This window comes from Perognathus longimembris, chromosome 8, assembly GCF_023159225.1.
Source record: "Perognathus longimembris pacificus isolate PPM17 chromosome 8, ASM2315922v1, whole genome shotgun sequence".
NCBI classification, from domain to species: Eukaryota; Metazoa; Chordata; class Mammalia; order Rodentia; family Heteromyidae; genus Perognathus; species Perognathus longimembris.
Window position 1 is genome coordinate 52,470,559 of NC_063168.1, and position 17,192 is coordinate 52,487,750.

Sequence of the window (17,192 nt, forward strand, 5' to 3'; positions counted from 1 at the left end):
TGAACCCAGGGCCTCATGCATGCTAGGCAAGCACTCCTAACACTTAGCCACATTCCCAGCCCACTACATCGACTTTCATGATTTCTTAAACATAGACTCATTTCAAGTACTAGAACAAGTTTTTCATTCATCGTTTTAATGCTAAACTCCTTTTACAAGTGTAATTACCTAATGCTTCCAAATCAGGCTGTTAAAAAGATATCATTTGTGTAAGGACTTGAAGGACTCAAAGGAGCTACCTATATGGATGTCTGGGATTAATGACATGTACAAAGGTCTTAGATGCATGCTTCAGGGATAGCAAGAGCATTGTGCTGGAGCTGAGTGAATGAGGGGAAATCAGTAGGAAATGAGTGTTGGTATAGACCTTGTCATGTAGGACCTTATTAAAGACTAATGGGAAGTCATTGAAAACTTTTGAGTGGAAGAGTAGCATGATCCAATTGACATTGGAGCAGAGTTACTGGCTAACCACCTTGGGACAGTTTCATGGAGGGAGATCAGTTAAAGTATTGATGTTCTGTAGCATGCATTATTCCTAACTTTGTTCTTTCTCTTCTTTCCCTCTTATCAGTATGTCTTAGAGATGTTTTCATGTCATTACCTAGAGCTGTGTCTTAATCTTTTATCTGCCTCATGTTATTCCATAGACTGTATGATGTTAACCATTTCCCAATTGACTAGCATTTAGGTAGCTTCAGTTGTTTTAAAAATATTGATGTACTGAAAATCTTTCTACTTACAGATATCAAGAAGCAGACTAATGAACCTCAATAATAAATCCCTGTTGATATTTTATCCCAAGCCAATTGAGATAGCACTGAGTTTAGGGAGATAATTTTTTTTTTACTTTTTATTTAGTTTTATTTTTTTGCCAGTCCTGTGGCTTGAACTCCTGGCCAGCCCACTGTCCCCAGCTTGTTTTTGCTCAAGGCTAGCACTCTCCCTCTTGAGCCACAGCACCATTTCCAGCTTTTTCTGTTTATGTGGTGCTGAGGAATCGAACCCAGGTCTTCACGCATGCTAGGCAAGCACTCTGCTGCTAAGCCACAGCCCCGAGAGAATATCTTTATAATATTAAATGCACATCTTTATGAGTGTTAGTTTTTTTTCCTATAGGTCTTATATATTCCCCACTCCAAAAAATATAAAAGTTAATAATTTTTATTTTATTTTTATTTTTTTGGGAAAAGTTAATAATTTTTATATATTGGGTTTGTTTGATCCTCAAGTATCTCTCTTATTTCCTTTAGTGACTTCTTGTTGCTGGTTTTAAAGGATATTGTGCTGCAGAGACCAACTCTTCAAGTCATCCTGATGAGTGCTACTCTAAATGCTGAGCTCTTTTCTGAATATTTTAATTCCTGTCCAGTGATTACTATACCAGGTGAGAAAATATATCAGTAGATGTTTATTATTCTAACAACCCAATACTTTTATTGTAGAGTTCATTTGAAACATAAATCAATAGGTTCTTTTTCTTATCTTTTCTTTTTTTGCCAGTCCTGGAGCTTGAATTCAGGGTCTGGGCAGTCCCCTGAGCTTCTTTTGCTCTAGGCTAGCACCCTATCACTTGAGCCACAGTACCACTTCTGGCTTTTTCTGTTTATGTGGTACTGAGGAATCAAATCCAGGGCTTCATGCATGCTAGCAAGCACTCTACCACTAAGCCCATTCCCAGCCCAATTAATAGGTTCCAATGCCTCTTTCTGGAGCAGATTGATTTAAAATAAATAAAACTGTCACTATATAATACAGTTGATAAAGGAGATAATACATTTTCAGGAGATTTCTATTTTGTATTACTTTTTAGAAAATGTCTTCATTATTTAGGATTGCTAGCAATCCATTGTGCTTAACATCAAAATGTGTATTTCTAGTAGCAATGTACCAGAAAAAAGAAAATGTGTCCATAGAGTATCCACCCACTTCTAGAATAGGGTAGATAGAACAAATAGTAAAATAGAGAATTTCACATGTTTAAAGTATTTCAAGATTGTTTAATGGGTCTTCTTGGGCTTTTCTATTAATTTTTGTATTTGTAGGTCGCACATTTCCAGTTGATCAATTTTTTCTGGAAGATGCAATAGCTGTGACAAGGTAAGGAAGATGTAACTTAAGGTACAGCAAAAATCTTTGAGCTGAAGGCATGGTTCAGGTGGTAGAATGACAGCTGAGCAAACAAGCAAAACAAGCTAAGACTGTTCAAACCCAAGTACAAGGTGGAGAAATAAAATTAACATGTCCCATATAAAGTGGAATTTGGAGTTGAAGGTATGGTTGAAGCAGTTATAGCCCCTGCCACGCAAGCATGAGGACCAGAGTTTAAACCTCAGTACTGCCAATTGAAAACAGAATTACAATTTACCTTCAGTGTGCCAGGACATGTTAGTTTTCTAACTTCTATTTGATTATTTTGTCTTCACTTTTTTTTCTGCAAGCAAACTACCAATATTTAAGTCCCTTTTCTTAACTGTAATTCTGGCAAGTACTTTAATCTGGCACTCAATTTTATGTGGGTAAAATGGGATTATTATTATTTGCTACTTTCAACCAGGCAGTTGTCTGTACCTGTAATCTTAGCTGCTCAGGAGGCTGAAATATGAGGATCACAGTTCCAAGCCAGACTGCACAGGAAAATCCATGAAACCCTCATCTCCAATTAAGCACCAAAAAATCAGAAATGGAGCTGTGACTCAAGTGCTAGAGCACCAGCCTTGAGAAAAAGAACTAAGGAACAGCATCCAAGCTGTGATTTCAAGCTCCTGGACTGTCACCAAAACAAAGAAATTAAAATAAGGAGAAGTATTACTGAGAATCCAGCTTTAATCTATTTTCTGAATAATCATCATTTTTTCCTGGATAGTGCTTTTCTCCAGATTCTTATCTGATTTCTTAGATAGAGCCAAAATATAGTCCCTCCAAGTGTATTCTCACCAGAAATAAGGCACAACCAACAGAGTCATGAACTGGTAGAAGGATAGCCTCAGTAGAACAGAAACAACAATACTCTGCCAAATGAGCAAGTGACTGACTGCTGTTGCTCCTGGCCAGCAAACCCACACAGATCCCACACAGTCCTGTCTGTGTCTTCCTTCCTCAGATACGTGTTACAAGATGGGAGCCCCTATATGCGCTCCATGAAACAGATTTCAAAGGAAAAACTAAAAGCAAGGCGCAACCGAACTGCCTTTGAAGAAGTGGAGGAAGACCTGAGACTGTCGCTTCACCTCCAGGATGAGGACTCTGTCAAAGACGCAGTGCCCGATCAACAGTTAGATTTCAAGCAGCTCCTGGCTCGCTATAAAGGTATTGTGCTTTCTAGGAGAGTATTATAACTATGCTGAAAACTGCCAGTATTTTTTCCACATGATCCAGAAGAAGAAAATAGGATTGATGTTGGTGGCTTACTCCAATAATCCTAGCTACTCAGGAGACTGAGATCTGAGGATTGATATGGCCATTAGGCCATATCCCAGCCCCAGTGTCCCAAGATGTAACACTGTGAAAATAGATTTGTTTCTTACAGACCTGTGTTCAACCCCCAGAATTGTAAATGAGCTACATGCTCACACCAATGCCTCAGCTCCTTTATGTGTAAAGTAGAGGTCATTAGAGGACTAACCAAGATAATACAAACCCACAGGCCCAGTGCCCAGCTAAGAACAGGCTTGTGATACTAATTTAAATGCATCTGCATTTAAAATTTCTGATCTTTTTGTATATCACATCAGCTAACAATTCAGTTCCTTATTAAGTTGTAGAAAGAGAAAATCCCTTTGATTTCTCTTTCAAAATTTCAGTTTTCTTTTAATAATTATGAGAGAATCTAAGCCATATATTTTTAATTTCATGCATAGAGATTAACAAAGTTAAGGAAGTATCTCTGGGACCTAATTTCTGAGGAAGAAGAATGAAGGAGTTGAAGTTAGAAAACATAGCTCCACTCGTAGCTTCTCCCAGAGTGGTCTAAAGCTCTTGGCATCAAGTGATCCTCCGACCTCAGCCTCCCAAGCACTGGAACTACAGGAGTATATCACCACACTCAGCCTCACTTAGTTTTTCTGAGCTTCTTAGCCTTGATCTAGATGATCTATTCTTTTCACCTTTGAGAAAATTTACCTTTAAAAAAATTAACTAATTTTCCTAGCTCAATTTTGAGTAGAATTGTAGTTTAAAAAAAAAAATCAAATGAGCCAGGTGCCTGTGCTCACCTCACACCTATAATCCTAGCTAATCCTAGTTCAAACTGTGAACTGTGATCCTCAGATCTCAGCTTAAAGCCAGCCAGAGCAAGGAAGGTCTGTGAGACACTTAACCTCTAATTAACCACCCAAAAAAAGCCAGAAGTAGAGCTGTAGCTCAAATGGTAGAGTGCTGGCCTTGAGCAAAAAAAGCTCAGGGACAACGCCCAGGCCCTGAGTTCTAGCCCCAGGACTGGCACAAAAAGGGAAAAAAAGGCCAAATGATAGAAGGGGTGAGATTTATCAAGAACCATTGTATACATAACCTGACTTATGGAATTGTAACCCCTTTGTACAACTACTTGATGATAACAATTTTTTTTTTTTTTGCCAGTCCTGAGGCTTGAACTCAGGGCCAGGCACTGTCTCTGAGCTTCTTTTTGCTCAAGGCTAGCACTCTACCACTTGAGCCATAGCGCCACTTCCAGCTTTTTCTGCGTATGTGGTACTGAGAAATCAAACCCAGGACTTCCTGCATGCTAGGCAAGCACTCTACCACTAAGCCACATGCTCAGCCTAACAAAATAAATTTAAAAGTCAAATCTTTTTGTTTGTTTGTTTGTTTTTTCTTTTTTTGCCAGTCCTGCAGCTTGAACTCAGGGCCTGAGCACTGTCCCTGGCTTCTTTTTGCTCAAGGCTAGCACTCTGTCACATGAGCCAGTGTCACTTCTGACTATTTTCTATATATGTGGTGCTGAGGAATCGAACCCAGGGCTTCGTGTATATGAGGCAAGCACTCTTGCCACTAGGCCATATTCCCAGTTCCAAGTCAAATCTTTTAAGTATATTTGATTAACTAAAATACCAATAAAAAAATAACTTTGTTCTCTGCTTATTTGTTTTCTCTCTCTCTTTCTTTTTTTTTCCTTTTTGAAAAGCGTTCTGAAATCTTGGGCAAACGAAAGCTATTGCTGCTCTGCCTTCCTATCCAGCCACACCCTTGTTTGTGTGGCCTAGTTCTTCCTTTCTTTTAGCTCAATGGGATTCCTTTTAGCAAAGCAACACTATTTAGAAATGTGCTTTTGCTCATCTTCAGACTTTTCAGAATCATACAGAAAGTTTCCCTTCCTTCTTAGTACCTCAATACTGATGACAGTTCTTTTGTTCCAAGTAGACTGTAGTGAGGATGATGGACAGTCTTTGGAGAGTTTGTTGCCCCAAGGGTATATTCTTTGTTTTCAGAAAGAGCTGAGGCTTATGGTACAACCAAAGAACTATGTCTTCTATTAAGACCTTAATGAATAAGAAGATGATTACAGTCTTTTATTTATTTTTTTATTATTACTTTTTTTGCCAGTGCTGGGGCTAGAACTCCGGGCCTGAGCACTGTTTCTGGCTTCTTTCTGCTCAAGGCTAGCAACTCTGCCACTTGAGCCACAGCCCCACTTCTGGCCATTTTCTATATATGTGGTGCTGAGGAATCAAAACCAGGGCTTCATGTATACCAGGCAAGAACTCTTGCCACTAGGCATATCCCCAGCCCGGATTGCAGTCTTTTAAACTGAGGGTCTTTCAGTGGATTTCAGGAATGTGGGAAAGCCCTTAAAGTGACATGAACTTTTCAAGAGAACCCATATCTTTTTCTCATTTCCTCATATGAACCTAAAATTTGAATCATTATACAAAGATGCTAGAAAAAAAAAAGAAAGAAAATGCTATGATTATTTCATTTATTCCCATGGTAACTTCCCTGGACTTCCAACTAATGTGACTAGTGATTTTATTTAACCGGGAAGGAGTTTCTCAGATATATCTGACTTTGAATTTTGCTTCTAGAACCTAAGCTTTCAATAAATATGAGATAGTGAAAGAGAGAAAAGAAGGAAGACAGGACTGAGCATATAGCCTAGTGGCAAGAGTGCTTGCCTCGTATACATGAAGCCCTAGGTTCGATTCCTCAGCACCATATATATATAGAAAAGGCCAGAAGTGGCACTGTGACTCAAGTGGGAGAGTGCTAGCCTTGAGCAAAAAGAAGCCAGGGACAGTCCAAGCCCCAGGACTGACAAAACAAACAAAAAAACACAAAAAAGAAGGAAGACAAAAGTTTTAACCAGAGTAGGAACCTGATCTTTGGATTATTGTTCAAGAAAAAGGCGCTCACCTACAATCACAAAGGAATCAGGCTGGAGAATCGAGAGTACAGGGTGCACCTATAATCCTGCTTACTGGAGAAGCTGAGAATGGGAGGATCCTGCTTCCAGGCCAGCCCAGCAGAAAAGGTTCACAAGACCCCTTCTCATTCCATAGCTAGGCACTGTGGCATGTGTATGAGCCTGTCATCCTATCTTTGTGGGAGGTCAAAAGCAGGCAGATCGAAGTTCCAGAGCAGCATAGGTAGAAAAGTCTAGGGGTATCTGTCTCAGCAGAAGAGGCTGGGCATGTTGGTCTGCACCTGTTTTGGGAGTCTAAAATAGAGTGATGGTGGTTCATGTACGTACTTAGGCATGAAGTACAACCCTATCTCAGAAATAACAAGTATATGGAAATAGATCTGTTGACCAAAGTGGTAGAGAGCTAGCCTTGAGCAAAAGAGCTCAAGAATGGTGCCCAGGCCCTAATTTCAAGCCCCACAACTGCAAAAAACAAAACAAAAACCCCACAGTATAAAGGAAAAAGAGATATGGCTCAAGTGGCACCAACCATGCAAGTGGGAGATGGATATACATGAATATGTATATATGTGTATATATGCATATGTATATGTACATGTATATGTGTGTATGCATGTGTACGTATATATATACATATATATGTGTGTGTATATCAGAGAAAAAAAGTAGGACAGACTGGAAGTGAGGCTCAGTGGTAGAGCACCTACCTAGCAAGCATGAGGTCCTCAGTTCAAACCCCAATACTTACCTGCATCCCCCAAAAAAGTTGTAGGCTAGCCTAAGCTACATACAGAGTTCCATCCAAGCCTACCTGGGTTATATAGTGAGACCCTGTCAAGAAAAAAAGAAAGGGATCTGAAAAAAATCATAGACAGCACCCAGACCCTGAGTTCAAGCCCAGGGCAGGCATCAATTCCCCCACATTGCCCCCTCCCCCCAAATAGAGTTTCAAGTGTATTCCATTTAGGTGGCTAAGGTAGTAGACATTTTCCTGTATAATGGTCCTAATTACTAGCCCAAATTTTCTCTTAAAAGTGAAATACAGCATTGTGTGTGTGTGTGTGTGTGTGTGTGTGTGTGTGTGTTATTTCACCATTGTTCTACTTTGACTTCATGCCAACATGGTTTTTATATTTAATATTGTTTATTTAAAAACCTGATTTTTACTCAGATTATGTTGGGCTTATTTGATAAAGATAGGAAACAAACTTATAACTACACGTAGTAATTTGCATATTTACACAGGTAAAATATTTTTAGAATGTTGCATCCCCAATCTTGCTTCTCAGCAAATAAAAACTGCATTGTTGCTCTGTGAAAAAAAAAAAAAGAAAGGGATGAGGAGGAGAGGAAGAGGAGGAGATGGAGGAGGGGGAGGAGGAGGGGAGGGGGAGGGGGAGGGAGGAGGGAGGGAGGAAGGAAAGAAGGAAGGAGTAAGAGATAAAGAGTGAAGAAGAAGGGAAAAGGAAGGAAGGAAAGATGGAAAGAAAGAACAAGGTACTTCTGGTAAAGCTGTATCTGACAGTACATTCAATGTGAACCTCTGTTTTTAAATTATCTCAACACTCAGTCCATGTTTATTGTCTTCAATAAAGTACAATTATTTTTCTGATTTTTACCTTTCTTTCAGGGGTTAGCAAATCAGTCATCAAGACAATGTCCATTATGGATTTTGAAAAGGTTAACCTTGACCTAATAGAGGCCTTATTAGAATGGATTGTGGATGGAAAACATTCCTACCCTCCAGGTAAGTGCTTCTTCACTCAGCCCTGATGAGCCAATCCCTGACTATTTAAACCAGTGTTTTTTTGTTGTTGTTTTTTTTTTGTTGTTGTTGTTTTGCCAGCCCTGGGGCTTAGACTCGGCCTGAGCACTGTCCCTGGCTTCTTTTTCAAGGCTAGCACTCTACCACTTGAGCCACAGCTCCACTTCTGGCTTTTTCTATATATGTGGTGCTGAGGAATCGAACCCAGGGCTTCAAGTATACGAGGCAAGCACTCTACCACTAGGCCATATTCCCAGCCCAGTCCTGAGTGTTTGAATGACACAAAACTGTGAACATATAGCTATAGGGTAGTGGAATTAAAAACCTGGGAATCTTGTAGCCCTCAATAATGTCCTTTTCTTTTTCTTTATTTCTGTTTTCTTGTTCATAAAATTAAGACTTAAAAAGTTCTATAATAGATATAAAGCTATTCTAAATATTGTAAAAAAAAAAAAAAAAAAAAGGGCCTGGGGATGTAGCACAGTGGTAGAGTACTTGTTCAGCATGAGCCAAGCCCTGTGTTTAATATCCATTTGTGGGCTGGGAATATGGCCTAGTGGCAAGAATGTTTGCCTTGTATACATGAAGCCCTGGGTTCGATTCCCCAGCACCACATGTACAGAAAATGGCCAGAAGTGGCACTGTGGCTCAAGTGGCAGAGTACTAGCCTTGAGCAAAAGGAAGCCAGGGACAGTGCTCAGGCCCTGAGTCCAAGCCCAGGACTGGCAAAAAAAAAAAATCCAGTTGTACACACACGCACACACATACACATACACACACACTACATTTTAAAAAGAAAGAAAACACAGTATCGAACCATTTGTAAGTTCAAGCCCAGTAGATCCTTCCCTTAATAATGACAGCTCTATTTTGCTATTTTCACTGTTACTGCTGTTATTGTTATTGCTGCTGCTGCTGTTGCAATGTCCCAGAAAAATCACTGGCCCCCTTTATTCACTGGCTCCCCATCCACGGCCATGTTTACCTCCCTGTGGCCCTATATGCCACACTTCCTACCTGACTCCTTCACATCACGAGGTGACTGCCAGGTGTCACCTCTGCAGACCACCTTCTCTGCCTTCTTCCCCTCTCCTGCTTACTCTATAATACCTCAATATGACTGAGACACTTAACCCATCTGAAATTATTGTTTTATTCACTGAGCATCTCCTTCAGTAGATTGCAAACTCCTTATGAAGAGAAATGTTTTGCCAAGTGCCAGTGTAATCCTAGCTACTCAAGGAGCTGAGATCTAAGGATCACAGTTCAAAGCCAACCCAAGAAGAAAAGTCTTATTTTGAATAACTAACAAAAATCCAGAAGTACAGCTGTGGCTCAAGTGGTAAAGTGCTAGCTTTGAGCAAAAAAGCTTAGGCACAATACCCAGGTCCTAAGTTCAAACCCCAGGACCAGCACACACACAATAATAATAATAATAGAGATTTTACTCAATATTGTAGAATAGTGAGTGCTTGGAACATTTAGAGAGTAAATATTTGTTTCCTAAGTAAATGAAGGTCAGCAATGTTGGGTGATCATTGAATGTAGAGATAAATCACACAAAATGATACCCCCTGTGTAGTACTTCAGAGAAATGTGAATGACTGCCCTCTTCTGGCTAGATTTGATCATTCTTTTTTTTTTTGGCCAGTCCTGGGCCTTGGACTCAGGGCCTGAGCACTGTCCCTGGCTTCTTCCTGCTCAAGGCTAGCACTCTGTCACCTGAGCCACAGCGCCCCTTCTGGCCGTTTTCCATATATGTGGTGCTGGGGAACTGAGAGCTGCATGTTTAGGAGGCAAGCACTCTTGCCACTAGGCCATATTCCCAGCCCTAGATTTGATCATTCTGTAGTGTTTTCTAAAGAGACTTGTAACGAGATTTCTCTTCTCTTGACAAATAACCAGGTACATAATACATTATCAGTGAACTAGGAATTTTTTTTTTTTTTGCCAGTCCTGGGCCTTGAACTCAGGGCCTGAGCACTGTCCCTGGCTTCTTTTCGCTCAAGGCTAGCACTCTGCCACTTGAGCCACAGCCCCACTTCTGGTGCTGGGGAATGGAACCCAGGGCTTCATGTATACAAGGCAAGCACTCTTGCTACTAGGCCATATTCCCAGCCCTGAACTGGGAATCTTATTTAATTCCAAAGGAAAACTTCCTGAGAGGGGGGAAAAAAAATTGATTATGGCAACCAAGAAAAATGATACAAAATTACTTAACCAAATCAGAGTAAATAATATGATTAGAAAGTCAATGATGGTTTTGTGGATTTCAAAAATATCCCTGGTACAGGCACAAAAGCAATATACACAATTGTTTTTTCTATCTGGGTAGATTATTGTAACACATGTAAAATTTGTGGCGTTTTAGCCAAGAGGAGGGACAGGGTGCATAATGCAAAGAGTATGATCTGGGACCTGACAAACTAGGTTTGTGTCAACATGCATGCTTGTCAAGTCTGCGACCTGGGCACATTATGGAGTCACTTGTCATGTGTCTGATGCCCTTATTCCTTCAGGATGTGTGAGGATCAAATGAGGAGATGTATGTGAACATTAATTTTATATACCTTGAGGAATTAAAAACAACCCTGCAAGATTGCATTCTACCTCTTCAGAGTCCCATTTCTGTAATCACTTAGATTTCTTGTGTATTTAGAGGAAATATGAACTAGGTAAATAATAGGTCATGAGTTCTATGTAAGGATATCCCTTTTTTTTTTCTTCTTTTCTTGGTGCCACTACTGGGGCTTGAACTGAAGGCTTGCTGCTCTCACTTAGCTTTTCTGCTCAAGGCTGGAGTCCTACTGCCACTTGAGTACAGCTAGCCTGGGCTACATAGAGAGACTCATCTACAAAAAATGTGGTTTTATCATTTTTTAATAATTTTTTTTGTGCGAGTCCTGGGATCTGAACTTAGGCACTGTCCCTGAGCTTTTTTCTTTTTTGCTCAAGGCTAGCACTTTACCACTTGAACTACAGCTCCACTTCCAGATTTTTGGGTACTTAACTGGAATCAGAGTCTCATGGATTTTCCTGACCTGAAGCACGATCCTTAGCATCCAGCCAGCCTTCTGAGTAGCTAGAATTATAGGTGTGAGCCGCCAGTGCCTGCTTGGATTTTATTATTAAGAGAGAAAATCCTCCAGTCTTCTACAGTTAGAAGGATCAGTCACCCTTTCTGTTTATTTGTTTTGTTTTTGTTGCCAGTCCTCGGCTTGGACTCAGGGCCTGAGCACTGTCCCTGGCTTCTTTTTGCTCAAGGCTAGCACTCTGCCACTTGAGCCACAGCGCCCCTTCTGGCTTTTATCTATATATGTGGTGCTGAGGAATCGAACCCAGGGTTTCATGTATAGGAGGCGAGCACTTTACCATTAGGCCATATTCCCAGCCCCACAGTCACCCTTTCTGTAGAAACAGAATGTCAATGGCCAGTGAATTGAAGAGGTATTTTAAAATAGTTGGGATTCATACTATGGCTCAGTGGTAGAGTACTTGCCTAGCATGTGCAAGAACCTGACTTGCATCCCAAGCACCACAAAAAAGAGAGAGAGAGAGAGAACCCTGTGCCCATGGCTCACACCTGTAATCCTAGCTACTCAGGAGGCTGAGACCTCAGGATTGCGATTTGAAGTCAGCCGAGGCTGGAAAGTCCGTGAGACTCTTCTCCACTTAACCACCAGACAACTGGAAGTAGAACTATGGCTCAAGTGGTGGAAGGCTAACCTTGAGTGCAAAAGCTCAAGGATAGTGCCCAGGCCCTGATGAGTTCAACCCCATGACCGACAAAAAACAAACAAAGAAACAAAAAACAGGAAGAGAGTTTATGTGATCATTTTTATTGGTTTTTTTTTACTGTTGTCTTTTTTTTTTTTTTCCTTTTGGCCAGTCCTTAGGCTTGAACTCAGGGCCTGGGCTCTCTCCCTAAGCCTCTTGGTGCTCGAGGCTAGCACTCTACCACATGAACCACAGCACCACGTCTGACTTTTGTCTGTTTATGTAGTACTGGGGAACTGAGCCCAGGGCTTCATGCATGCTAGGCAAGCACTTTGCCATTAAGTCACATTCCCAGCCATTACTTTTGTCTTTTGAGATAAGATCTATGTATCCCAGTCAGGCCTCTACTTATGTAGCCTAGTCTGGCCTCCGACTTGATCCTCCTGCCTCAACCTCCCAAGTTCTAGAATTACAGGCAAATACCGTCACACTCAGCTGCTAAAATGAAACTCAAGGCATTATACGCTTCCGCTTCTTAGTTTTTCCTATTGTAAAAGATAAAGCTATTCTATTTTGTCCTTACTAAATCAGAAGATTTTTTTTAAATGATCATTTTGTTGTTCATTTACATCTTGGGGGACTTAAAAAGAAATAATTTTTAAGTAGCTTAATAATCTACATTAACTTTTTCATTCATCTTCTGTTTCTTATTCTGTACCTAGGTGCTATACTTGTGTTTTTACCAGGACTAGCAGAAATCAAAATGCTCTATGAACAGCTGCAATCTAATTCTCTTTTCAACAACAGGCGTAGTAACCGGTAAGCAGTTGCTTCTCTCCATTGCATTTATTTGCAGAGATGAACATCCAGAAAGGTCTGTTTATGGTCCCTGCCTTCTTTCCACTCTGGAGTCACTCCTCAAGCATGGCTGTTTATGCCAGCTGGAAGCAGACAGGCCCTTTTGCTCCAGGAAATCTGTTATTCCATCCCAACAATAAAACCTGTTTCTCAATCATGTAGCATAGTGACTCAGCAAATGTGCATGTCATTTCAGTTCCTACATTCCTGAGAAGGAAGGAAGGATGGGGACAAAGCCAGCATAATACTGCCATATTGAGAAAAAAAATCTTTTTCATTTTTGCCAGTCCTAGGGCTTGGACTCAAGGCCTGAGCACACTGTCCCTGGCTTCTTTTGCTCAAGGCTAGCACTCTACCACTTGAGCCACAGCGCCACTTCTGACTTTTTCTCTTTATGTTGTGCTGAGGAATCGAACCCAGGGTTTCGTGCATGCTAGGCAAGCGTTCTACCACTGAGCCACCTTCCCAGCCCCAGAAAATCTTTTACATAGTAGCAAGCCTTGTCATTTTTCACATTGAAGAGGAAAACTAGCAAACAAATAACACTCCCTGGAAGTGGAAGAATGAAATTTCTTAGCATACAGCAGTCTGACTGTCTCTGGACTTGAGAGAAAGCATATTGTTTTTATTTAGCTTGCTTTAACTTTAGTTGTAGAATACCTATTGTTTATTCCCGATTATATCCAAGCATTAACTCAGGGAACTGAGTACTCGGTAGGAATCACTATTGTGTAAGGATCAGAATCTTCCCACTTTGAAAAACTGAGCCTTGAGGACAGGTGCAGAGAAGTTGCTGATATTTAAAGTCATATTCTTAATTTTAATAGAAATTCACCCACTCAGTTTCAGTGCTTTCTGTCAGAACCCTTCCTGTATTTTTATTTCTTTTCCTGTGTTTTTATTTCCTTTCAGATGTGTGATTCACCCTCTCCACTCGTCTCTATCCAGTGAGGAACAGCAGGCTGTATTTGTAAAACCTCCAATAGGTGTAACTAAGATTATCATTTCCACCAACATCGCGGAGACATCCATAACTATTGATGATGTTGTCTATGTCATTGATTCTGGAAAGATGAAAGAAAAGAGGTATTGATTTGGTGAAGTAATAGAGGGAAGGATGCCTTGTTTAGGATACCATGACGACAAATGGTTAATACTAAGGTACACAGGTGGCTGTTTATTTTATTGTATTGTATTTTATTTGCCTGTCCTGGGGCTTGGACTCAGGGCCTAGGCATGATCCCTGAGCTTCTTTTGCTCAAGGCTAGCATTCTACCACTTGAGCCACAGCATCACTTCTGGCTTTTTCTGGTTATGTGGTGTGGAGTCAAACACAGGATTTCATGCACTACCACTAAGCCACATTCCTAGCCACGAGTGGCTGTTTAAAGAAATCTGTTTTTTGTGCTGGTACTAGGGCTTGAACTCAGGACCTGAGAGCTGTCCCTTAGCTTGATTACTTAGACTAGTGCTCTACCACTCTAGCCACAGCTCTATTTCTGGCTTTTCTGTGGTTAATTGGAGATAAGGGTCTCATAGACTTTCCTGCCTGGGCTGGCTTTGAACCTTGATCTTCACATCTCAGCCTGTTGAGTAGCTAGAATTATAGGTGTGAGCCACTGGCACCAGTTAAAGAAATATTTTATGAGAACTATATGTGGATGTATGAGCCAGGACCCTAAATCTAAAGTCAAACAAGATGTCAAGTTTAAAGCTTTATCTTCTTTCTTCTCATTTCCCATATGATTTTGCATGTTGTTGGATGAAAAAGAATTGACCACAGAAAATGTAGGTCATGGTAAAGATACCGTTGAAACCCTCAATCAAGCACCAGTGGCTCACACTTGTAATACTAGCTATTCAGGGGACAGAGATCTGAGGATCACAGTTTGAAGCCATCTTGAACAGAAAAAAATCTATGAGACTCTTATCTGCAGTTATCTTCCAGCAAAAAGCCAGAAGTGGAGCTGTGGTTCAAGTGGTAGAGTGCTAGCCTTAAGTGAGACCTTGAGGCCCTGAGTTCAAGCCCCAGTACTGGCACTAAGGAAAAAAAGGAGTAAGAAGTACTCACTTGCTGTTCCTACCAGGAAGTCAGCTGTCCTGGAACTCACAGGACATCTTGTCCTGTAGAAGTAAGGTGGTTAAACTGGGTGTGGGTGACTCACACACTACTCAGGAATCGGAGATCTGAGGATCGTGGTTCAAAGCCAGCCTGGGCAGGAAAGTTTCTGAGACTCTTATCTCCAATTAACCATCAAAATACTGGAAGTGGCACTGTGGCCCAAAGTAGTAGAGCACTAGCCTTGAGCCCAGGCAAGTGTTAACTATTTCCTTTTCTTTCATAGATATGATGCCAGCAAAGGGATGGAAAGTCTAGAGGATACTTTTGTTTCTCAAGCCAATGCGCTACAAAGAAAAGGTCGGGCAGGCCGTGTTGCATCAGGGGTCTGCTTCCATTTATTCACAAGCCATCACTATAGCCACCAGCTTTTAAAGCAGCAGCTACCAGAAATACAGAGAGTGCCATTGGAGCAGCTGTGTCTAAGGTTACAATGGTTTTTACTTTTTTTTTTTTTTTTTTTACTTGCCAGTTCTGGGGCTTAAACTCAGGGCTGGAGCACTGTCTGAGCTGCTTTTGCTCAAGGCTAGCACCCTACCACTTGAGCCACAGCACCACTTCTGGCTTTTTCTGGTTATATGGTAGTGAGGAACTGAACCCAGGGCTTCATGCATGCCAGGCAAGCACTCATCCCCAGCCCACATGTTTACTTTTATAGTTGCTTCCATGTTTCTCAGCCTCTTTTTTTTTTTTTTTTTGACAGTCATGGGCCTTGAACTCAGGGCCTGAGCACTGTCCCTGGCTTCTTTTTGCTCAAGGCTAGCACTCTGCCACTTGAGCCACAGCACCACCTTCTGGCCATTTTCTATATGTGTGGTGCTAGGGAATCGAACCCAGGGCTTCATGTATACGAGGCAAACACTCTTTCCACTAGGCCATATTCCCAGCCCTTCTCACCCTATTTAAGTTGCGTGGTTTTTTTTTTCCTAGCAGAAGACATTCCTCTAAGAATAGACTTAGTTGAACCAGGCACCAGTGGCTCATGCCTTTAAGCCTGCCTACTTAGTATGCTGAGATCTGAGGATAGAGGTTTGAAGTCAACCCAGGCAGAGAAGCCAATGAGACTCTTATCTTCATTTAACCAGCAACAAGCCAAAAATGGAAGTGTGGCTTGAGTGATAGGACTTGAACTTGGGGCCTGGGTGCTGTCCTGTAGCTTTTTTTTTTTTTTGGCCAGTCCTGGGCCTTGGACTCAGGGCCTGAGCACTGTCCCTGGCTTCTTCCCGCTCAAGGCTAGCACTCTGCCACTTGAGCCACAGCGCGGCTTCTGGCCATTTTCTGTATATGTGGTGCTGGGGAATCGAACCTAGGGCCTCGTGTATCCGAGGCAGGCACTCTTGCCACTAGGCTATATCCCCAGCCCCTGTCCTGTAGCTTTTTATTAAAACTCAAGGTCTTGCACTCTCCTTGGCTTTTTTGCTCAAGGCTGGCACTTGAGCCACAGGATCACAGGTGTGAGCCCCCAATGCCTGGCAAGAATTTTATTCTGATTACAAATAAGTTTCAACTATGAAAACTCTGAAGTGTATTGCTAAGAAAACTAGAGGACATGAGTGCCAGCATACTGTGTTTGGGACTGATGGCACATTTCTGTAATTCAGACACTAAGGTAAAGGCAGGAGGTGGGTTTGAAGCTACCTTGGACTACATAAAAGACTTTGTCTCACAAAAAAAAAAAAAACTCACAAAAATATTGGCATTGTTTGGTTTATAAAAGCATGTATCTGGGAAGCATGGATCTGTAAATCGCCCCTACTGAAGAAAGAGATTATTCTATATCAATCCAGCAGAGATTAAAAAAGAAAGAGGAAAAACAATTCATAGAGTATTCTTTGGTTTTCTTTTTTTAGGATTAAAATTTTAGAGATGTTTAGCGCTCATAATCTCCAATCTGTGTTCTCTCGGCTCATTGAACCTCCACACCCTGATTCTCTTCGTGCCTCAAAAATACGATTACGAGACTTGGGAGCCTTAACTCCAGATGAAGTACTCACCCCTCTTGGCTATCACTTGGCCTCTCTGCCCGTGGATGTGAGAATTGGAAAGCTGATGCTGTTTGGCTCTATCTTCCGCTGTCTGGACCCTGCACTCACCATTGCTGCCAGCCTTGCCTTTAAGTCTCCTTTTGTAAGTAAACAACATGCATATAAACTGCAGTTGGTGCCCTAAGCTCTCTAATGGAGCCCTGGGGGGCTAACATGGTGTGCGAACCCCCGAAAATGTACTTGAGATAAGTTTTTCAGGACATGATATTTTTTTCTCAAAGAGATTCATGCCCCAAATAATGACTAAGAACTAGAGATGAGCTTATTAAAAATGCTTTTTACTATATCTGCTATACTTAATTTAGAAAAATTTAAAGATGGAAACTGGCA

General features: G+C 41.2%; 1 protein-coding gene across 1 annotated transcript in view; it reads left to right on the forward strand.

Moving 5' to 3' along the window:
• The window catches only part of Dhx57 (DExH-box helicase 57), a 51,204-nt gene that overhangs the window by 22,449 nt on the left and 11,563 nt on the right, over nt 1-17,192 (forward strand). The window contains exons 10-17 of the mRNA XM_048353088.1: nt 1,254-1,387; nt 2,046-2,100; nt 3,104-3,309; nt 7,989-8,105; nt 12,563-12,659; nt 13,611-13,784; nt 15,044-15,244; nt 16,668-16,944. Of these exons, the coding sequence (XP_048209045.1) occupies nt 1,254-1,387; nt 2,046-2,100; nt 3,104-3,309; nt 7,989-8,105; nt 12,563-12,659; nt 13,611-13,784; nt 15,044-15,244; nt 16,668-16,944 (1,261 nt within the window). The remainder of the gene's footprint in view (nt 1-1,253; nt 1,388-2,045; nt 2,101-3,103; nt 3,310-7,988; nt 8,106-12,562; nt 12,660-13,610; nt 13,785-15,043; nt 15,245-16,667; nt 16,945-17,192) is intronic.